The following is a 24,354-nucleotide window of genomic DNA, read 5'->3' as shown; positions in this document are numbered from 1 at the left end:
ACCTTGGACAGACAGTGAGAGAGATTGAGAGAGACAGAGAGACAGTTTCCATCTGTCAAAGATCAGAGGTGGAATGGGATCCACAGTCGCTCCTTTAGCATGTTCTAGCATGTTCTATGTGTCTGACATGGTGGTACACAATGGAGATATGCTTGCAAACAAGTTGGATCTTGTCTCTGCCCTCCAAAGGCAGTTGAACACCGTGGAAGTGGGTGTGGTGGGGGGGACCATGCCCCTCATAACTGCTAGGCTGTCCTGTCTGCAGGAAGCACACTGTCCCCTTGCCTTATCTCCTCTGCTGCTGGCTGACACACATCAGAGGGGGCATAATTGGAGATGAATAATGAAGACTCTTAGGTTCATCCTCCAAGGCTTCAAATGCTTGTAGATGGTAGTATCAAAGCAACCCAGGGGCCTGGCACAGGAGGCTAACACTTGTCATCCTAGCTTCTCAGGAAGCTAAGATCTCAGGATCACAGTTTAAGGCCATCCTGGCCAGGAAAGTCCATGGGAGAATCTGATCTCCAGTGGACCCCCAGAAAACTGGAAGTGGTGCTGTGGTTGAAAGTGGTAGAGCACTTGCCTTGAGCAAAAAGATCTCAGAGACAGCTGTAGGCTGTGAGTTCAAGCCCCACAACCAAACAACAACAGCAAGAAGAACAAAAACAGCTGAGGATCTTTTGTTTGAGACTTATTTACCAACAACAGAAAGGCAGATAACCGGGAAGCGCTTCTGTCACGCGTGGACGGGCTCAGAAGAGAGACCATCCGTGCTTCCTTGTGTGCGTTCAGTAGATAGCTGATTAATGCTTCCTGGGGGCCAGAGAGGTAACTATTACTAAACAGGACAACGTCCTTTCCCTCACACAACTTTCCCCTTAGAGAACCCCACAAGCAACTCACTATATGTGTCAGACAACATGGGGGAGACACCAGAGGGGGTGCTCGGGAAAATAGATGCTGCTGGGATACACCGCTTAGATAACTGGTTTTACAGCCATGGATGGCTTTGTACACAGAACTGTAGTCCAGCTAGCATTGCTCACACGGCCCATGTCTGTGAACAGCTGTGTCGAGGTGGCAGAATGAGTGGTGGGCGAGCCTGTGCCACCGGGAGAGACCCCATACTTTTGGTGACTTACAACGTGCCTGCCTCCTCTTTGTTCAGTAGCTTCACCATCCCGGCTGTCCCTGGGCTGGGGTTTGCTTTTATCTTCCCTTTCTCCTTCCCTGCCGTCTTATTCCCATTTCCCAACCTGTCTTTAATTAGCGCATTAAAGTAATTATTTACTAAATGGTGTTTAGGTAATCTACAGCAACCGGCAAAAAAAAAAAAAAACAACACTCCCTCTCCTCTACCCAAGGGTGTCATTTGTCTGTTAGAGTTTGTTCCCTAGCACATGTGAAAGATAAGACAGTCAAAGGCCTTGGAGATTCTGGCAGCATCTACTGGCACAAGTGTCAGGGTTTTGTTGTTGTTTTTTTTTTTTTTCTCATTACACTACATATTTGAGAAGCACCATGGATTTTTGATCTGGCAGATTGCAGGAAGCAGTTCCTGATTTTTTTATGATAGCCATTGCTGAACATGAATTTTACATTCACATGTACTTTTAGTTGAAACTCAGGCTTTTAAAAATATATATATAGAGAGAGAGCAAATGACTTTTCAGGGAAAACCAGTGTTCACTGGAAATGAACAAGTTCTGGTGGAGAGTTAGAAGTTGCTTGTTCAAAATCTGGGCCTTGGGGCTGGGAAGGTGACTTAGTGGTAGAGTGCTTGCCTTGCATGCATGAGGCCCTGGGTTTGATTCCTCAGTACCACATAAGCAGAAAAAGCCAGAAGTGGCACTGTGGCTCAAGTGGTAGAGCGCTAGCCTTGAACTGAAAAGCTGAGGGACAGCGTCCAGGCCCAGAGTTCAAGCCCCATGACCAAAAAACCCCCCCAAAAACTGGGCTTTGTCCCTGCCCGATGCTGTGAGCTGTGGAGACAGTTGCTCTCCTCTCGTGGAAAGCCAGGCATTCAGTACTGCAAGATGCAAAGCCTAGTTGGGCTTTAACGATGGATCCTGAATTTTCTTTGGACTAGCCAAACAAAACAACCACAAAAACATGTTTTCTGCTTGGGGAAAATCACCTTCCCGTCACCTTTGCTCTTCCGTACTCTGTCGTGATGAAGGGATTTTCAATGTGACTTGAAAGGCTCGATGAATTTATTTATGCTTTAATTACTGGCCATGTACCCTTCTGGGTATTTGAGGTTGAAATGGCACTGTCCATATGGTATTTTTTTTCTTTAGGCTTTCAGTACTTGTTACTTGGTCAGGTGTGACAAAAGAACCACAGTGTTCATTAGTTTGGTGTCTATTTTGTGCCCTGTGAGTGTCAGTCACTGTGTAAGCACTTGGGCTCTCTGTTGTGGCAGAAGCTTGGTGTTTTGCATATGCTCCTACTCTACCTGTGTCCAGACTGGCACGGAGGTCCAGGGCCTGTGCCCACGGCAGCCCGCCTTGTTGTGGCTGTACTCACTCCCCCTGTGCATTGCTTTGGATCATGTGCAGTTCTTCCTGTAACCCTGCTTCCTTAATTGACAAGAAACCGGGCTCGTCTTTCAGATATTTGACCTCACGGATGGCTTTCTCTGTGCACTTGAAACATTTCTCTGTGTCAGATCTGATCAAACCTCCCGTGTCGAACGAACCCAGAAGTTGTGTTATTGACTTGTTTTCCTGTGTTATCTTTAGGATGACCTGTGTGCTGCTATTAGAATCTGTTTCTTTGCTTTGCTTTGCTCATGGTCTTTGTGAGACAGACTTTCACTGGATAGGGCAGTCAGGCCTTGAACATGCTATGAAGCACAGGCTGGCTCCAAATTCTCTATCATTTTACCTCAGCTTTCCAAGAGTTGGAATTACAGGTGTGTGCTACCACATTCAGATCGGTCCATTCTTGATATTGTTTGCTGTCCTATAAATGCATCCAGTCCTTTCTTGATGATGCTGATGCTGAAGCCGTGTGCTTACATGAACACCGTGTTTCACAGTTACCCAGGCAAGTTGCTGCTAGGATCTGTAATCACTCAGAAAACTTGCAGTTGTTTTGGATAATGTTAGCCTTCCTTTTGCCTTCCAGCTGCCTTCTTGCAAGTTGACAGTAGTTCTTACTCCACATGGCTCCGTGTTCTTTTCCACCTATGCACATTTGGATGTGCACAGCATTGTAAAACTCCCCAAATGCTGTTTGAAAACAAGGGGAAGAAGGGAGTGGCGGAATCTGTGCACTGTGTGTGTGTGTGTGTGTATGTGTGTGCCCGCGTGCGTACAAATATAACAGTAAAACTCCATTGTGTTATTCTAATAGAATCAATTCATGTTGTCTTTAAGCTACATCAAAGAATGCATTATCCTCGTACACTTCAGCCGAGTCGGGGGTCCTCACTGTTTCCTTCTCCTCCTCTTCTTTGCAGGATGACGAGGTGGTCCTGCAGTGCACTGCCACCATTCACAAAGAGCAGCAGAAGCTGTGCTTGGCGGCCGAAGGCTTTGGCAACAGACTGTGCTTCCTGGAGTCCACATCCAATTCCAAGGTGAGCGGAAGCCGGCCAAGGGCATTTGTAGATGTGGCCCTGGCCCTGTTCACCAGCTCTCTCTACGATTTGTAGGGGAACCCTCCGTGTGTAGGCTGAAGGGTGGATGAAAACATTTTCACTCTTCAATGGAGAAATGTTTTGAGGCTTTACTGAATGCAGAGACCCAATTAACATGAGTGGAAGAAAGTCTTGAACCATGATGGTTGTAGCTTAGTGGTAAAGGAGTGGGTAAGGGGCAGGAAGGGGAGTGGGAAAAGGCTTGTCTTTCACAAAGAGGATTTGGGGAGACCTTTCTGAGCCAGTGATGTGTGGGCAGGCCAGAGCCAAGTGAGAGCGTGAACGGGACCAAGTTCTTGAGCCTTCCACAGAGAGAGAGAGCATGGTGATGGCAAATTGCCTGGTGGGTGTGGGCTTTGGAGTGGGGAGAGGCCATGGCTGGCGGAGGGGCCTGGGCCAGGACCGTGTCTCCCGCACCTTCCAGGCCAGGCTAGGAGTCAAGGTTTCTTCCTAGCGTGAGGCAGGGTCCTGTGAGTGATGCCCTTTGGCTCTTAGGTGGATTTGGAGGACTAGAGCACGGGAGGAGAATCAAGTGGGTGAGTGGGATATACCAGTTCTGAGAGCCAATGCTTGCTCCAACTCAGAAGGGGGCCACTGGGGGCCAGGGCGGCTTTGGACTGGGCTCTGAGGACAGGGTCTGCACACACATCAGGTTATGCAGAATGAGGGACAGAATGGAGGAAGGCAATGAGACCAGCACAGTCCTTTGTATGGTGCTGTTTGGTTTACGGAGTGCTGGCCTTGTGTAGTCTCATGTAGGGCTCACAAGAAGAGATTGAGTAGTTAGCTGGCGTCATGCTCGTTGTATGGATGAGGAAATGTCAGCATTGTAGAGATAAAATACGACACTGGAAATACTCATTTGTGACATCAAAAAACCAGCATTGGCAGTGTATTTTCAGGCTTGTACTCAGGTTTGTTTACTCATGTATTGATGGATTTATTATCTTTAGTTGTACAAAGGGGTTTCCATTTGTCATGTCTATTTGCCATGACCATTCATGAAATCATATTGTGTAATATATATATGATTTATTATAGTAGTTTATGCAAAGTAGTATTACTAATGTTATAATAGTTGGTCATATCATGTTATGTGTTTTATAGCCCTAATTATGTTTTATTTAGGCAAGCTTTTTAAAAAAGATAGAGCCTCTTCCTACAACTTACCATGTTAAGTTCAGCTATGGAAAGACACTCTCATTCAAAAACATAAATATTTTAAAACCTGGTGTTCTCTCTAGCCACACAGAGTGGATAGAACAAGGTTTGCTTTTCAGAACTGGTGGCGTTTGGCTTTCCCCATTTATTACACCGAACACCGTGCCAACTGTCCTTCTCCTGGTTCTCTGACAAAGAGCTGCCTCCCACTACTCAAAGTCAGTAACCCCTGTTCTGTTGTCAGTTTACCATGTGAAAGTCAAGCATTGAAATTGGAATGGACTGAACTCTTTAGTGCCTTGAAGGGATGGATGCTTACGCATCAAGTTGTTCCTAATAATCCAGGGAATGGCACATTTTTATCCCATCTGATGTTCACATTCTCTTGGACCTTTCTGATTTATCTGGAATTATTTATATTCCTGTACACTTTTAGGATATGGCTTTTCGGGCCCACCGGCCTTGTCCTTCCTGCCCTTCCACACCCCCACACCCCTCCTGTAGGCCCCTACGCCAGTTTCTGGATCCTAGAGGACTACACATATCTCATTTGTTTTCATATCTTTTGGTACCAAACACAGTACTTTGAGCTACTAAAATTTTAATGAACTATTAAGTTCATAAGGAATCCAGGAATCTGAGGATCATTATAATTTTTCTGATATCCACAGACTTTCAGTTTTCTAAAGTAGCAAAGAGGTAAAACTCTAGTTCTCTGATCATGTTGGAGATAGACATATACAACACACAGATGCGTCTGGGTTTGGCTTTCCTTGGGGGAGTGGGAGATGGCCCTTTTCATCTACAATTGGTGTCACTGAATTTATCATAAAAGTCAGGAGAACAGAACGATTGTTGGCAATAACCAGACAGATGATGTCAATTATCTATGTGCTCCTGGAAGCTATCCCAGAAATATCTTAAGCTGCAGAATCTTTTAACCATAGACAGTACTGACCTTTTTTTGGGTGAAGTTTGTGTTTAATGATTCTAAGATATTTATTCAGGCTGATCTTTGTCAGCAAGAGAATGGTTCATAATTTCAATATAGATTTTTCCTGCAGACAGTCTTAAACCCGATGACGTGTTTGGATGAGTTATCCCTATTTCAGATTGATGGCTACTTCCTGCTTATTCTTAATACAGGTCCCTTTTCATTTCTGTCTGATAATTTAGAGTTGAGGAGTTGGGGTTTGGTGTGTAGAAATTAGTGACTTTGAGGCAGATTTGTATTGTTATTATTAAAAATATAAAGAGAAACGAGAAGTTATCAGGGAAATGTAGTTTTGCACTTATTTGTACCTCCCCATGAAAGCAGAGTGAGAAACTCACAGGTCACACAATACCTACAGCAAGATTGGTGGCTGGGTAACCCTTGATCACATGATGTCAGTTAGTATCTAGAAGGAGGTAGAGGCAAGGCAATGTAATTTCTGGGTTTTTTCCCCAAACCAATAATGGAATCCCATTGGAAGTGTGGGGAGTGTGTGAGGGAGCAGCACCTAGGCCTGGGAGGGAAGGCAGCTGCTGTGGTTAGGTAGGATATCTCTGGTGTGACCGTAGCCCTATGTGCTTTTATAAAATACACATTCTTCTCAGTGGCCCAGGGAACTTCCTAAATTTTCAGAAGCAAATGAGAATGAAAACAGTACACTGTAACCTATGAGCTACAGTGAAGGCGGATCTAAGAGGGAAGTTTATAGCTGTGAGTGCCTACGTGAAAGAAATTAGAGAGATCTTATGTAAATGGTTTATGATGTACTTCAAGCTCTTAGAAAAACAAAAACAGGCCAATCACAAAATTGTAGAAGGAAAGAAATAATAGAAATCAGAGGCGAATTAATGTAATGGAAACGAAAAGAACAATATAGTCTCCTAGCCAAATGAACCAAAAGAAAGAAGAATCAAATTAACAAAATTAGAGATAGAAAAGGTAACATTAAAACAAGATACCATAGCCGGGTGCCTGTGGGTTATGCCTTTAATCCTCAGATCTGAGGATCACAGTTCAAAGCCAGCCCAGCAGAAATAGTCCTCATGAAACTTTTATCTCCACTTAACCATTCAAAAACTGGAAGGAGAAGTGTGGCTCAAAGTGGTAGAGTGCTCAGGGACAGGATGCTCAGGCCTTGACTTCAAGCCCCATGACCAACAAACAAAAAACAGAGACCATTGAAATCAGATATAGGAAGCTCTGAATTTCATATGGAAACACAAAAGACCTTGAATAGCCAAAATAATCCTGAGCAAAAAAAAAATGGAGGTATCAAAATGCCTGACTTCAGACTATACTACAAAGCCATAACAACAAAACAAGCATTGTATAGACAGGCCCCAAAACAAACATGTAGATCCATTACAAAGACTAGGAAGCCCAGAGCCCAGCTCAGGCTGGTTCGACTGTCAGATTCTCAACAAAGGTACCAAGAACATGAATGGAAGACAGGGCTCTTTAACACATGGTGCTGGGAAGACTGGCTAGTCATGTGTAGAAGAATGAAACCAGAGTCCATATCTCTCATCCTATACAAAAGTCAACTTGAAATGGATCAAAGACCTTAATGTAAGACCTGAGACTTTGAAACTACTAAAGGAAAGCAAGGGGAAGTGTGTGAAGATGTAGAACAGACAAGGTCCTTCCAAAAAGGACTCAAGTAGCTCAGGAAATAAGAACAAGAACTGACACATGAGCTTCCATCTGGTTAAACAGCATCTGCACGTAAAGGTAACAATGACAAGAATGAAGAGACAGCCTACAGGTGGGGTGGGAAAAAAATAATCCTTGCCAGATAGACATCAGCCGGGGAATGAATAGCTAGACTGGGTAAGGATGGAAAACATGAAACCCCAAATCAAAACAATCCAATCACTGTATGAATGAAGCCACCAGTTTTTCAAAGCACAAATGGCCAATAAATACATGGGAAAAAAAAGTTTAACATCCTTAACCATTAGGAAAACACGAGTTCAAACAACACTGAGATTCTGCCTCTCCCCTCAGAATGGTTGTCATCAAGAGAAGAGCAGGGTGCTGGTGGGGCTCCTGAGGACAGAAGTGTGGGTTTGCTGTGGTGGTGGTGGAAGTTGTTTGGCTCCTGTGGACATCAGTAGGAGGTTCCTCACAGAGCTAAAACTAGAGCTGCGGTGTAGTCCCGCTGCAGGAGTTGTGGAGACATGCCCAAAGGAAGCAGAGCCCGTGTTGACAGAGATCGCCACTTCCCGTGTGTATTCTGCACTGATCGCTATTGCCAAGTGACAGAATCGGCTTAGGTGCCCATCAGTGGGTGGATGGATAAAGAAGAAAATGGCTGAATAAAGTTTTATTTTGTGTGTGTATACAGAAGCACACACACTATTTATGCAGCCAGTAAGGAGAACAAAATGAATGGATAGCCTCTAGTTAAGTGAAATAAGCCAGTCCACAAAGACAGATACTCCATGTTGTCTCTCATTGAATCTGAAAAATACAAAACCAAACCCAACCAGCAAACAAAACCCCTAACAAATCAAAGGTTCTGAAAAGTATAATGGGTTTTGCCAGGGATGTGAAAGAGGGAAGGCAAAGGCTGAATAGAGAGGAAGTTAAAAATATGCTTCTCAAACATTAGGAGACTCTGATTTCTAGATAACCACCGAAAGCCTCGGTGGAGTTTTTGCTCAAGTGGTCGAACGCCAGTCTTGAGTGGAAAAAGGTGAGATAGCTTCCAGGCTTTGAGTTTAAGTCCCCCCCCCAAAAAAAAAGGAAAGAGAGAAGAAGAGACCAGTCCTAAGATGAAGGAGATCATTTGCCAGTGTATGATCGTTAACTTAACGTTATTCCTACTTCTTTGCAGTTTTGTTGTCATTATTATTCATAGAGTAGCGTGTGACTTCCCAGCTCCCTGAGGCGTGGAGTTGTGAGGTGCTGCCTCTCTGTGTGTGTATGGGGGGGCTTCAGGGCTCGGGGAGGGTCGTGTGAACAGGCTCATCTATTTCATGAAAGCGAGTACGTTCCCAGCTTCAGGGACCTCTGCTCTTAAGATAGAAAATGCAATTTCACCTTATAGTGTTGTTTTAATTAGCGCTCTTCAAACTTTGCTTAAGCGGGGGAGCGCAGGCTAGAACAAAACCTGTTTGATTCCGAAAAGTAAATACCCGAATACAATTCGTATTCCTAGGGGTGGTATGAGCTTTTTAATTTTCCCCAGCCTATTTATACCCCCTTTATTGGGGATATAGTTGGGTTTGAACTCAGGGCCTCATCCTTGCAGGACAGTATGAAACCATGGGGCTACACCTGTAGCCCTGTTAGTCGCTCATTATTATTTTTAATATAATTTTATTTATTTATTTTTGTTTATGTGTACTGAGGAATTGAACCCAGGGCCTCATGCATGCTAGGCGAGCACTCTACCACTAAGCCACCTTCCCAGCCCCCATTCATTATTTCTAAGACAGAGTCTGGCCTTGTTCCCAGCTGTGCATGCCCCTGATCTATGCTCCGCTTACTCTCCATCATCGCCGGGACTATAGGCATGCACTGCTGTGTAGAGCTTCTTTTCCATTAGGATGGATGGAGTCTCTTCAACTTTTCTGCTAGGCTGGCTGCTAGTTTACTCCTCCTAGTCCCAGCCTCCTACATAGCTTGGGATGACAGGTGTGCACTACTGCACCCACCTTTGGTTAAGAAGCCGGTCACTGGAACTTTTCTGCCTGGGTGGGCTTCCAGTGACCACCCTCCTGTTCTCAGCTGCCATAGTAGCGGGGCTGACGGGTGTGGACTGCGGGAGCCTGGCTCCGTGCACCCCTTTCCAGAAGTCAGTGCATCACATCCTTTAACAACTAGATTCCGGTGTGGTTCAATACTGACCGTGGTCCGGGCCAGGCTTTCCCATGGACCGTGGGCTGCAGCAGGCCTCGCTCTTGTGGCTGGAGAAGCTCATCTAATACGCACGGTCAGGCAGAGTCCAAAGTTGCTCCTCCACTCCTCTTTGCACTCACAGTCAGTGAAATACACCAGGGAAAAGTTGCCAGCGAACCTCATGTTCCTTTAGTGGTGGTTGTTGGGTTGTTTTAGGATTAACATCCAGAAACAACTCCATCAATGAAGTGACAGCCGGGCCTTGTTTAACCCAGGAGAAATGTAAAACCAGTGTCTGCTGCTTTCCCCGTGGAGGAGCAGACTCGCTTTAATTCACGATAAGTGTGGAGCTGGCTGGCAAAGCAGTGGGGTGCTGGTTTTAAACAGTGGCAGGGTGGACACAGCCACTTGTGCTGTCCTCTGGAGGAACGCTGCGGCGTTTGGTCCATCAGTTCCATCAGGAGCTAATTTGTGGGTGCATTTAATAATAATGAGTGATGGTTAACGCCAATCACTTCCTAAGTCTCGCCTGATTGTGAGCACCTAAAAGGTGTAACAGGACATGCTTAGATAGCATGAAATGTTAGCTGGCACTGGTGGCTCACGCCGGTCATCCTAGCTTCTTGGGAGGCTGAGATCTGAGGATCGAGATCCAAAGCCAGCCCAGGCAGAAGAATCTGAGACTCTTCACCAAGCAAAGAACTAGAAGTGGAGCCGGGCGCTGGTGGCTCACGCCTGTAATCCTAGCTACTCAGGAGGCTGAGATCTGAGAATCTCGGTTCAAAGCCAGCCCGGGCAGGAAAGACCGTGAGACTCCTATCTCTAATAAACCACCAGAAAACCGGAAGTGGCGCTGTAGCTCACGTGGTAGAGCGCTCGCCTTGAGCTGAAGAGCTGAGGGACAGCACCCAGGCCCAGAGTTCAAGCCCCACGACCGACAAAAAAAAAAAAAAAAAAGAACTAGAAGTGGAGGTATGCCGGCCTTGAGAGGGTAAGGCCCTGGGTTCAAGCCCAGCACCACCAAAACCAAACCAAAACACATCCCCAAACCTAATTTTGTTCTGAATTAAATCCAGATGACACTGGATCATTATATAGTAGACCAATAGTAGTCTTTAATGTCTGAGAGTGGCTTCTGTAGACATTTAAAACCGAGGGGAAAAAGAGCAAAAGCAGGGAGGAACTTAACCTCAGAACTGACACATCTTGTAGAACACCTGTGTCCCGTGGGAACCCAGTTTGGGAAACATGGTCTTACTCAAACGTCACCATGGGGTTAGTCGTCACGTGCTTTTCCCCTATAAGAAGGAAAATGCCACGAGCACATCATGGTCTCACCATGGCAAAGGTTGTCTCCTGCTGTTGATCTTGTGGACTGCGGAGGAGGAGAAAGGCTGCACACAGGGTCTTTGGATCTGCTTCGGCTCGCTCAGGGCATCCATGGTTCTGTGCTTCTTAGACTAGTTGGCGTCCATAATTGATCTGAGCGGCGCTGTTGATTTCCGACGGGCTGTTCACAGAGAAACACGGTCTTCCAAGCTCTCCCAGTTTTGTGGCCTCCCTTTAGTTAGATGCATTTCTCTCCTCAACTGGGCCATGAGAGAACACTGCTTTATCTCCAGCGACTTCTCAGTCCAGCAAATTATTCAGCACCATAAATAATGCATCGGGATATTAATGGCGCAGAAAAATTGTGCTAGTCTCCACCAGAGAGAGGCCCTTCTTCTTCAAGTGAGAAGTGGTGAATAATAAAAATGTCAGTACAAGATAAATGCAGAGCAAGATAAGGGGCATTTGCTTAGATAAAGTTTCTGAAACATCTTACACATTGCATACTTCTCACTGTGTTTCCCTTAACATGCCATTGAAATAATAATTATAAGGGAAAGAGATTGTAACCTTTCTGTGTTTAGTTTTCATTGTGCAGGTGATGTACAGAGGGGTTACAGTCACACAGGTAAGGAAGTGAGTGCAGTTCTTGTTACCGCGTTAGCTTTCACGGGATTTTGTTTGTGCATCAGGGAGACAAAAGAAAGATCTTTGCTTGCCTGGTGGGGAAGGAAGATAAATTAATCGTGACTATATTGGTTTCTTGATATTGTTGTATTTTAGCCAGGCAACTTTTAGTTTATTTGCTAAACTGTTAAGAGGAAATCAAATTAGATGTGGCAGAAAGAAAGTATCTCAATGTTGTGTGACTATCGAGTGACTACCCTATATAGGATAGGACCCGTTTTTTAATTAGATTATTGTGTTGGGCCAGAGTGGAACTGCCTGTTAAACTGTTGTGTGGGGAGCGTTCTTGCCAGTTATTTTGCACATACATCGGTGGTACTTCCTCGTGAGGAGGGAGGCTACGCAGACAGGGATGACATAAGGGAAATCTCAACCTGGGAAGCATTTTATGGATGATTTAGCTCCTACGCCATTGGTGTGTGACCTGGGCGAGAGATTCATCCTGATTCATCTCTTCAAGATCTTTAAAGAAGCATTTCTATGGTTAAAATTATAAAAAAAAATGGGGCTTTTGAGTTCCTAACTGTGTTTTTTGTGAGGTGTAATAAATGGAAGAAGCAGCATCTTAAGAAATGTAATCTGTAATCACTAATCTTAAAGCAGATGGATCCAGATGGAAATGAAACCTACCTAGAGTTACCTAGAGCACACATGAGGTGACCCCCAGCTCTGAAAAGAGACCGGTGGGCAGACGCATCCACACACCTGACCTCTCTGTCTCAGGCCCGAGCCACATGCAGGGCAGACATGCTTTACCGGTTGCCTCCAGCCCTGTCCATCACTCCTCCTCCTCTTGGTGTGGCTTTGGCAGGCAGGAGGTTCACTATGAACTGAAAGCCTTCGTCCTAGCAGCAAAGTGCCAGTCTAAGTCCAGCTGGGAAAACCCTGCTACAAGCTGATGCCAGGGACTGTAACTTGGATTGAGGTGTATCTGTTACAGCCACAGAGAGCGGGACAGAGAAGGCTGGGGAAGAAGCTGCCAACTTTGACCACCAGAACAGAAGGCCCAAGAGGAACCTGCGCCTCTCCCTTTCTGGCTTGGAGGGTCTGGTGTTCGGTGGAGCACATACAGCAGTAAACACAGCTCTCACACCAGGCTGCAGCTTTTTCTGAAGAGCTGGAGAGAAAGTAGTTTAGCTTTCGTGGGTCACGTGTTTTCTGCTCAATTCTGATATTCATCAGGAAAGCAACTGCAGACACTATGTAAATGGATAAGCATGGCTGGCTTCTTAAAAAAAATGGCACCGTGATGGAAAAAGAAATGGAATTTCAGGGTTTTTTTTTTTAAGCTTTCTGTGATATTCTTTTTATTTTTGTTTTTTCAATCACTGGGAAACATGTAGAAATCTTATTGTCAATGCATGGTCGGTGCTAAAACAAGAATGGAGCCAGAGATGGCTCTCGGCTGCAGTAAACCCTCCTAATGTATAGGAAGTAAGTCCTGTATTACTAAATGGGGGGTGGGGCAGATGCAGTAAGCTGGACACTGGAAGATAGGGGAAATCTTTGTGTAGATTACAGTGTGTCCTATTCTAACGTGGCACAGAAGGGTGCTTCTTACAATAAGCAACAAGGAACCTGACATTTCAGGGTATAATGACGTAGAATCATTTTGGAAAACAGGTTGGCAATTTCTTATAAAATTTCACTTTTGCTGCTCTATAGCAGTTCATTCTAGATTACTTTCTCCAGTTATTTATCCAGGGCTTCTACCAAATCTCTTGTAACTATATATGTTTGGGGCATTTTTACTAAAAAAAAAAAATTGAGGCAACCACAACTTCCCATCATCTGATAAAGAGGTATTGTGTTAAGTCTGTGCAGAACTCAGAATCAATAAGGAGAGTGGAGTGGTACACTGACGTGGCACACCCTGTGAGTCCATTCATAGGAAGTTGTGCAAATGACATGCAATTGTGAGTGTAGCAATAGCCAGATTAGGATAGGACAAAAGACTACAACTCCCAAGTCATTTCATGGCATGTAAAGAATGATTTTTATGTGCCAAGAATCACAAACGAAGCAAATAAAGTTTTACTTGAATACATTGAAATGGAAGACTATGGGTGCCAACAAACCCCATCACAAATAAGCCACACAACAGTTACAGCGACCACCAACAACTACACACATCCAAAAGATGTACACACAGCAAAAGATGCTGTAACGTGCGTGTATAATGTTGACAAAACATTGCTACCCAGAGTATAGGAAGAGGGCCTACTACCTGGTAAGGAAGAAAGAATATCCGAGTTGGAGACTGCTCACAACATTGGGAGCAGTGGTTCACAGAAAATGAAAGTCCAGTGCCTTCCAAAGTTTTTGCAAGCTGTTGGCGATGGTTGGTAATAATGAGTGTGCAAATCACAGCAAACGGGCAGGTGTGCACCCATGTGGCAAGATAAAATTCTCATACACTTCTGGTGGGAGTCTAGAGTGACACCAACTCTTTGGAAAAATAATATTATTATCATTCCTAGTAAAGTTCAAGGTGTTTATAACTGGGACCCACCAAATTAACCCCTAAAGCATATCAGTCTTCTGTCAACTGTTGAACATGTGTTCATAAATACAACACACATGTGTTCGTGTCTTATCATAACAAAACAAGCAAAAGACAACCATATACCTGCCGGAAGAGCAACACTGGCAGCTCTGCCTGTATCAAAAGCTGGCTGGGTGTCGAAACTCAGGCTCATTGCTGGTGGGAATGAGAATGGGAATGGGAATGGATCAGGGATAGAGACACTGGGTGGTTTCTTCCGTTGTCAAACGCCCTCACCATACTACACAGGAAGCCACTCCTTGGGCAAATGCCTTGAAGGCTTATGACCTTCCAAGAGTCTCTACATGGCTGGGTGCCGGTAGCCTGTGCCTGTAACCTTGGTGACTCAGGAACCTGGGAGCTGAGGATGGTGGCTCTAAGCCAGCCTGGGCAGGAAAGTCCATGAGAGTCTTATGTCCCATTAACCAGCAAAAAGCCAGAAGTGGAGCTGTGGCCAAGTGGTAGAGTGCCAGTCTTGAGTGAAAAAAGGCAGTCCCTGAGTTCAGTCCCCAGGACTTGTGTACGCACATGTGTGCATGCTGTGTGCGCACACACACACACACACACACACACACACACTACATGGATGTTTAATAGAAGCTTGGTTCTAAATGCCCCAAATATGGAAACAACCCAGCTGTCTTTCAGTAGGAGAACAGATCAAGACTCGGCGGCCTATCCATATGATTCAGCACGGAAGGGAGGTGGGACGGGAATTGGTGGAATGAGCCGGGAGAGGCTTACACATATGCTACCCAGTGAAAGAGGCCCGTCCGGGAAAGGCCCCATTCTGTGCGATTTCCATTTGGCATTCTGGAAAAGAAGAAAGGATGGAAACGCTGAAGACACGAGGGCTTGCTGGGGGCTTATGCAGTGGACGTCTGTGAATGGGAGAGTGTGAGGGCAGGGAGTCTACCATATGCATCCCGCAGTGGTGGACACATGTCGTTACTCTGTGTACTCTTGTCAAAACCCCCAGCGCCATGAAAATGCAGGGCCTGGGGTGACACCAGGGTTGCCGTGTGGGCTGATCACATGTGACACGTGCAACACAGTCATTTTGGGAGATAGCTTGGCGGTTCCTTCTGAAATCCAGCTTCTGAGACAGTGTGCCGGCGTGCTCTTAATTACTTCTCTCAATTATTTTTCCATGTTGTATTTCTGAAACTCTTCATTAGAAAATAGAACGGTGCTTCCCTTAGAACCTGATTTAAAAAAAAAAAAGCAGTAAACACTCGAGTAAGGTAGGGTGCTGATGCGTGAATAATAATTTTTTTTTACCTTGTAAGATTTACATTTTCAAGGTTATGCCTTGAATATCATGGGAATGCAAGGCAACTATAAAAAAGCCAGACTGGTAAATAATGCTTCAATAAACATAGTTGTGCTGGTAGCTTTAGTATGGTCCTCTTTGTGATCATTCAGGATTTTTGCTGGGTCATAGGGGAGCTCTATGTGGAGTCTTTTCAGGAACCTCCATACTACTTTCCAAAGTGGTTGAACAAGTTTACACTCCCACCACCATTCAGTAAGTTTCCCTTCTGTCCACATCCCCTCCAGCATCTGTTGTTATTAGAGTTCTTGATTATAGCCATTCTAACTGGGGTGAGGTGATATCTCAATGTTGTTTTGGTTTGCATTTCTTTTATGGCTAGAGAGGTTGAGCATTTCTTCATGTGTCTATTGGCCATCCTTCTTTCCTCTTCAGAGAAGTTTCTCTTTAAGTCTTTAGCCCGTGTATTTATTTATTTATTTATTATTTATGTATAAGGACTTATACATCTCATTGACAACAAATCCTCAAAGAAACAAGTCCTTATGGCGAAAAATGAACTTTACGACTTTGGCTGGGGGTTGGGGGAGGTGGGAGATGGGAAGGGATGGGAAGAGGAAACAAAGAAGGAGGCAACGATGCTTAATAAAAAATGTACTCATTATCTTGCCCATGTAATTGTAACCCTTCTATATGGTATTTTCACAATTAAAAAAAAAGCCAGACTGGAGGTATAGCTTTAAGTGGTAGAGCACCTGTCTGAAAGTGGGTAGCTCTAAATGCTACCAGTACCAGGACCACTAAAAATAAGGATCAGGGCTTGGAGTTTTTATGGCTCAGTTGGTAGAGCGCTAGTCTGCTGAGTGGCAGGTACTGAGTTCAAGTCCTGGTCTCAGACCTGAAAGAAAAAAATAGTCAATAACCAATGTTGGGTTTGAGTGCTCACAAGATAGTAGGGCTCCTGTCTCACAGTGAATGCTCATCGTGAGTTCTAGAATGCTCGCTTGCTTTTTTCCTTTTTTTTTTTTTTGGTGGAATTGGGATTTGATCTCAGGGTCTTGAGCTTGGTACACAGGCACTCTGCCACTTGGAATCGTCTGCTGGTCCTCTGTATTGTTTATTTGCACGAGAGGACCTTGCTTTATACCTGCTAAGCAATGACCACAAACCTGATTTTGTTCTTGTCTTCCTTGTAGCTTTATTGAAAGCCAGCCACGCTTGACGTGAGTTACTGCAGTTTGTTCCTTTTTACTGCAGTGGAGCAATTGTTCCTCTGTGGGGCTGCAGCTCAGTTCATCTGCTTAGTTGGTGGCTGCTTTGTTTTCTGGAGGCCCTGGGATTTGAACTCAGGGCCTTGCCACACAGGCATCCTTGAACTATGCCTCCTACCCCTTTTACATTGGTTATTTCCCAGGTAGGGTTTGGCTTTATGCCTGGACTGCAGTCCTCCTGTTGCTGCTCTCCTCTGTCGCTCCAGGACAGGTGCAAGGCGCTACCATGTTCAGCTCTTGGTCAAGATGAAGTCTCTACTTTTGTTTTGCCTAGGCTGACCTTGAATCACAGTCTGCCCATTTTCCATATCCCCCAGCAGCTAGAATTACAGGCCGGAGCCACTCAGCTCAGCTCGGGATGCTTTCTTAAAATGAAGAACGTCAAGGCCTAAGTTGCTGTCAGTTATCAGAGGTGGGCAGTTGTGATGATGATGAGCAGGATGACTGACCTTGACCTTGTTAATGGGGTAGATGTCATGAGTTTGCTCAGCAAACATTCCTGAAGGCTGTTCAGTCTCCTGCCAGTCAGGCCTATTAACCTGGTGTTTGTGGCCATCTGATCATAACTGAATAATTGAAATGAACCTAACAGACAAACAGAGATCCTGGAGCTCCTGGAGCTTGGATCCTCCCATCTATACCTCCCACACAGCTGTGACCGCAGGTGTGCCACTATGCCTGGCTTTGCTTGTTGACATGGGGAGGGTCCCCATGAACTTTTTGTTTAGCTTGTCCTTGAGTCACAGCCCTCCCATCCCTGGCTCCGGGCAGCCAGGAAGCTGGGATTACAAGTGTGCACTCTTCCAAGAAGTATTTTATGTCCAAGTAGATATGCCTACTTCTTAGATAATTCGATCATTCTGAGCTACCCAGCAATGCATTACTTTTTTTTTTTTTTTTTTGCATGAGGCTTCCTCGACTTGGGAGAAGCTTGACTTAGCAGAGAACCAATGGTGTAGAGGGCTGTAGATCACCAGCTATAATTCCATCTCAGTACCTAACAGACCTGGTTGTATAACAGGGTTCCTCTGGAGTGCGATGTGGTTCGTTTATAAATAGTAGGCACAGTGGCTGACACGCTTGAGTCAGATGTTTGCAGAATGTCGGCTCCCCATCTCACTCCTTTGCCAATGTTCCTTCCTGACCTTGGGACCAAGTAAGGTTGTTTCTGTCAGTCATGGGGCTTGACCTCAGGGCCTCGATGCTGTCCCACAGCTTTTTTGCTCAAGGCTCTACCACTTTGAGCCACAGTTCCACTTCCGGTTTTCTGTCTTTCTGGTGGTTTATTGTTGCCATCAAGTTTGGTGGATCAAGCCTGTAAGCCCTATTTTTTGAATTTTGTAGGTTTTTTTTTTTAAGTTGAGATTGGGAAATCACAGTTTGAGGCCAATCTGGCTAAAAGAATCTCAGGAGACTCCATGGTGGAGACACTGTGGTGTGTGCCTGTGATCCCAGCTAGAGCACAGTGGCTGGGTCTGGTGGAGCACACGTTTTATCCACAGCCAATGCAGGAGGCCCCAGTCCAGGCTGGCCCTGGGTGTAAAACCAAAACCTTACTTAGACAATAATCAAGAAAAAATGGGCTGGAAGCGTGACTCACCCGGTAGAACATCTCCCTTCTAAGTGCTCGGCCCTCCATACTACCAAAAATAAAGAAGGAAGAAGGAAAGAAAGAAAGAGAGAGAAATAGCAGTACCAGCGGCAGACTGAGTAAATGCATTGAGCTGCCATTTTACAGTGGATTGATTTCTCCATAGCAGTGAAAATGGATGGACTGCAGGAACTCACAGCAAGTAGGGATATGGCTTTGTATATTACACAACCAGAAAAAAAAAAGTTTCAGAGGAACACAAACATCATCTGTCTAGTTACACAAAGGCAGACCCGGCACTGTGCACGCCTAGAGCTTGTGGTGAGCGATAAAGAGAAACGAGATGAGGTGGCTGTGGGGAGAGGCAGAGAGGGAACTCCAGAATCACCTGTCACTGGGGAGTACTTAGCCTGGCTGATGGATTTGTGGTGTTGATTTTATTTAAAATATGCCTTTTTCATACCCATGGTTTTGAATATAGGATGCCTTTTGAATAGGTCTATAAGAGACAGAAAGATGCTGGGTGGGGCCCAGTCTGGAAACATTGGCTGTAAGCTAGAAAAAAAGCGGGGGAGAGGATTAGGTGGGGGACAGGGAGAGGATGGGAAGGGATGGGAAGGAGAAACAAAAGAGGAGGCTACAATGCTTGATAAGAAATGTACATATTATCTTGCCCATGTAATTGTAACCCCTCTGTACAGTATTTTCACAATAAAAAATAAAAACAAACCAGGTAATAAATAAAGCAAAAATAAAAAAAAATCTTTTCATCGAGTTTTACTAAGAGTGCTCTACTAACCAGAAAAGAGCACATCCACAGGTCACGAATGAATGACTGCCAACTAAGAAGAGAGATGGAAGATCTCTACCTGGACTAAATGATGGAACAATCTAGTAGGGATAGGACTAAATGTCATCCATTTTTTCTGATGATTTGTTCATTATGCTGCACATCCTCTCAATGAAGCCTTGCATCTAATGACTGGATTTAAATTGTACCAAGCCTGGGTTAAAGTAAATCTCTGTGTCTGTTAAACATCAAGAGTGATGTTGTTGAATCCTTAGATTGGTCAAGGATTTAGCAGTAAAATGACAGGTAGAAAGAAGGATCTGTTTCAGAATACTTGTGCCTTGAAGAGTCCATAGGCCCTCATTACTCGGTTTTTTCCCTAATTTGTATCCAGAATTGTCCGCTGAAATCAATATTTTCCTCCAAGTGGAGAACAAATGTTGTGCATGGTTTCCCAGGTTGCACTTTATAGCATTGATATTTGGTGATTTGACCTTTTCTTTTGTGGGATAAACATTATTCCTCTAATGCTTTCGCTTTTTTCTTTTGCTTGGGTTTAGTTTTTGTGTTTTGTGTTTAGAGTTGTGTTTATGGCACGAAGAAGGACAGAAACAGGTCTTCAAAGGATGTGGCCAAATGAAGTGGAAAGGAATAATTTGCCCTTTCTGCTCTTAGGGAAATGGAGCATGGTGGTGGTGGTGTTAGGTAACCTAAGAAACCAACACCGGTGAGGCCTTTGAATGGGAGAATCAAGCTTTCTTTGTGTTTGAGTTGCAATACATATTTCTTTCATCATATCATTACAATAAAATATACAGCATCATACACAGTAGAGTTGATGGAAAGATGGTACTCACCCTCACGAGATGAAAATCTATATACTTTCTCTGCCCTGTGCTTTCTATCAGAAAATCTTGTTTGTCTCCTGAACTGAAGTGCAGACTGGATTCTCAGCTCTGGGATGATGATGTGAAGTTAGAACCTAAGCCATTGGCCTGGCTTAGCAGAGCTGGTGTTAGTCCTTGAGTCTTTCCCTCACTCTTCACATCATAATAAAGAATTGGAAGAGCACAAGGTCTTCTCGCGATTTACCCCACATCCCACAGCTTCCAGCCAAGATTTCAACCCTGTTTTTCGAACTATACTGTTAACCAGTTGTTTTCAGCCCAACCTGAACATTGGAGTCCATAGTGAATTTGCCAGTATTCCTAAACCAGTTTCCTAAACTAAGAAAATTAGTCTAGGATTTTATAGTACAGAGATGAGTTAGTCCCATGGGACAGAAGGAGGGATTTTTTTAAAAAAAACAATAATTCTGTGATTCCCTCATGAATATGCACAATGTGATTTTAGCTTTCTACATATATCCATTGAACTTACTTGCCTTTGGAACTTTTGCCGTGTATATTTTTATCATGCTAATTTGAATTATGTTCCTCCTTTCCATATTTCTTAGAATTCTGGAAAGCTTCATGGTTCCTGAAATATCAGTCAGTACCCCATTCCTTAGAGTCTCTTCCACTCCCTGTGATGTGTATACAGCTCCTGAGCCGTGGGGCTTGCAGGCAAGCTGTCTGCGTGGCATTATGTGTCATTGTCACTGCAGAGTCATAGAGACAGAGTAATAGGCTAACATGCAGTAATGGACTCCACAGGAGGTCTGTCTGGGGTACACGAGGTAACTCAGTAGAACCCTCGGGTTTCTCTCTGTTATTCCCCCCCGCAAAACCTCAGTGTACTGGAGCTTGAACTGTGTCTCTCTTTGTCTCTGTCTGTCTCAGCTGTACTAGAGCTTGAACTTTGTCTCTGTCTCTGTCTGTCTCTCAGCTGTACTGGACATTGAACTTTGTCTCTCTTTGTCTTTCTCAGTTAGTCTGTCTGTCTCTCTCTTAGCTATACTGGAGTTTGAACTTTGTCTCTGTCTGTCTCTCAGCTATATTGGAGAATGAACTTTGTCTCTCTCCATCTGTCTCTCGGCTGTGCTAGAGTTTGAACTCAAGGCCTGATGCTCGCTAGGCTGGCATTCTGCTGTTGAGCCATGCCTCCAGACCTGCTTTGCGCTGGGTATTTCTAGGACAGCATCTTGTTTCCTTCCTGGCTAGGTGCGGAGCCACGGTCCCCGGCCTCCAGCTTCCATGGAGTCTTGTAGACTTTTCTCCCCAGTCTGGCTGGAACTCTGATTCTCTGGTCTCAAATTTCCATGTAGGCTGAGATTCCAGGCACACACCACTGCACCCAGCTGTGTCATGAATGGGCCTTGCTAACTTTTGTGCCCAGGCTGGGCTTGAACCACGATTTTCCTCTTCTCAGCCTCCCATGTAGCTAGGATTAAATGGGTGAGCCACTGGCACCTGGTTTGAAGAGATGATATTCTGATATATATTTTTACATATTACTTTTCTCTGAAAACAGGTAAGCAAGAAATGAAACTTCATGAATAGGTTTTTACCATATAGCCGATATTGGTTGGCCCGAAGGACGTGGTTACACAATCACCACTTGCTTCAGTTATGCAAGGCATTTGTCAGCGAGCTGGAGTGGCATTGTGAGAGTGGGCTGGATTGTAGCCTGTCATAGACAAAGACTATGTTAATTTAGTGTATTTGGGATCTGTCACATATATAAGTTCCGCGATGAGTTGAGTTCATGAACGTCAAACTCAGAATAGCAGCAGGCAGGGGGTAAAGACACTCGCTGGGTTATCTTTATCATTGTTTATCAGATTATTATTAAACATTTCAGTTCTACCAAAAAATTTGACAACTAATTTTAGCAGGTTCTGTGGAGATGCACATAGAACTGAAGATTTTACTGCCGAATATACAAGTTGAGGAGGGGGGGTTAGAAAAAGGAATCAAAGGACTGTTTCCTTTAGCACAAAATCTTTGCCCAAATCAAAACCATGATGGTCGTGAGATCTGCCACGGGAAGCCCTGGCGTTCAGAGCTGCCAAGAAGTTGCCCGTGAATGGTTGTCATTATTACAAGGCTTTCAGGGGCTCTGCCATGCTTTGACACCCAAAGTCCTGGGTGTGTGGGGTCACCCTTGTCCTGAGACATTTGAGTACTGAACACTTAGCACAGGAAGTTGGATACAGGACTTTCAATGTCCCTGTGAAAATATTTCGAAGCTCCTCTGTACATCTAGCCAGGTGCCAGTGGCTTACGCCTGTCATCGTAGCTACTCAGGAGGCTGAAATCTGAGGATCTTGGTTCAAAGCCAACCCAGGCAGGAAAGTCCGTGAGATGCTTATCTCCAATTAACCACCAGAAAACCGGAAGTGGTGCTGTGGCTCAAGTGATAGTGTGCTAGCCTTGAGCTGAAAAGCTGAGGGATAGCACCCAGACCAAAAAAAAAGTAGATCTAATGCATAGTCGTGTGTGTGTGTGTGTGTGTGTGTGTGTGTGTGTGTGTTGGGGGGGATCACTTAGAGAGCTGGCTGAAACAATGCTGGAAATGGTATTGCAAGAGATTAAGGTATCTTCCTGTGCCAGTACATGTTGGAAGAACCACAAAAAATCCCTGAGAGTAGAAAGCATGTGAAGATTTCTAGAATCAGAGGCCGACTGTAAAAACTGCACAATTGTGCCTCGATCGGCATCCTGGGGAATATATAGTGCCTACTGGATGAGTTGTTGGGTAAAAGCAAGGATGGGGGCTGGGTGGTTCTGAAGAATATTCATTAAGGAAATGTATGTCACCATGACCGATGCTTGGCTGTACATTTGCAGAAATAGTTACCGGTGTGGAATTCGTTCTTGCATAGGCAGGCTGTTGCTTGGAGAAGTTGGAACCAGAACGGAGAATCTTAATAGTATTTTATAATGAGATGGAGAATGACTGTACTGTGAACACCCTTAATCTTGTGACAAAGTTCTTACAGTGGCTAATTTGATCAGAAGGAAACTATTCTGGACTTGGAGCATAATCAGAGAGCTTTTCACAACATCCCCAGTGGAGATATTTTCAAGGTGAAGATGACCTTCATGACAACAAGAAAGTACCTGCTCTTGAGAGGGACTATTATGAAGAAGGACATTTGGATATGTTTCATATTACATAAATATGTGGTAAAAATGTATCACAACTACAAATGCTTCCAAGGGCAGTCTCTGTAAGCCTGAAAGCAGAACTTTTCTAATCATCCAAGTAAAGAGGTTAAGTAAGATGTGAATTCATTTGCTAGAAATGTAAGCATGAAATAACACATGATTAGTTTATAAGACTCAATTGACAAGATAAATGGGAATTCACTAACAGAATTCTGGAATAATTTTCCATTTGTATCTGTGCATGTTTGTGATGTTTCAACACTATTGAAATATTAAGATAAATTGATGGTGAAACCAGTCTTTCATATCTCTCTATATAGATTTCCCTTCCTTCCTTCCTTCCTTCCTTCCTTCTTTCCTCCCTCCCTCCCTCCCTCCCTCTCTTCCTTCCTTCTTTCCTTCCTTCCTTCCTTCCTTCCCTCCTTCCCTTTTCTTCCTTCCTCATTCATTCCTTGAGTAGCAGCTGCAGTGCCAGGCTTTGCCCATGCTAGGCAATTGCTCTACCATTGAGCTACATCCTAGCCCCACCTTTTCATATTGTTGAATCCCAAAGTTTTAAAGTACTAAAAGTAACACAGCATCTTCATGCCTATAATCCTTACTACTCAGGAGGCTGATACCTAGAGGATCTCAGTTTGAAGCCAGCCCAGCAGAAAAATGTTTGGGATATGTTCTCCAAAATAGTAGGCTAGGTGTCAAGAGGTAGCATGCCAATCACGAGCAGACATTTTCAAGCCCTGCAACCAGCACAATAAACCCGAGAAATTAATGAAGCATTTTTAGTCATATTGCCCTTACTACTGAAGTACTATTTGCTCTAGTAAAATATAATTTATAATAAATATTGTCTTTCTTCTCATTTTGCTTTTTGTAATGTAAATATGCTAGCATTGAAGCACAGGTATATGATTGAAACAGCTTTATAAACCTCTGTTTCAGTTTGTAGTTTAGTGAAGTAGTCTTTCTAGTGTTTGCTGAATTAACCTTAAATATTTTATCTAAGATTAAGATGATTTTCCCTCCCTTCTCCTTCCCCTCTCCATTTTCTTCTTCCCTCCTTCCCTCCCCTCTTCCTCCTTCCTTCGTTTACTCAGTCAGTGTACCAGATTTCCCCGTGTTTCTGGGTGGAATTTACAGTATTCTCCACATAACATTTTCAGCTCTTGTGA

The 24,354-nt window shown here is 44.3% G+C and overlaps 1 protein-coding gene across 1 annotated transcript in view; it reads left to right on the top strand.

Moving 5' to 3' along the window:
• Positions 1 to 2,996: 2,996 nt before the first annotated feature.
• Positions 2,997 to 24,354, top strand: part of Ryr2 (ryanodine receptor 2 (cardiac)) — a 294,371-nt gene continuing 273,013 nt past the window's right edge. The window contains exons 1-2 of the mRNA XM_013009227.1: positions 2,997 to 3,051; positions 3,384 to 3,586. Coding sequence (XP_012864681.1) covers positions 2,997 to 3,051; positions 3,384 to 3,586 — 258 coding nt within the window. The remainder of the gene's footprint in view (positions 3,052 to 3,383; positions 3,587 to 24,354) is intronic.

The sequence above is a fragment of the Dipodomys ordii genome, unplaced genomic scaffold (genome assembly GCF_000151885.1).
Source record: "Dipodomys ordii isolate 6190 unplaced genomic scaffold, Dord_2.0 Scaffold9, whole genome shotgun sequence".
NCBI lineage: Eukaryota > Metazoa > Chordata > Mammalia > Rodentia > Heteromyidae > Dipodomys > Dipodomys ordii.
This window is presented reverse-complemented; position numbering and strand designations above follow the sequence as displayed.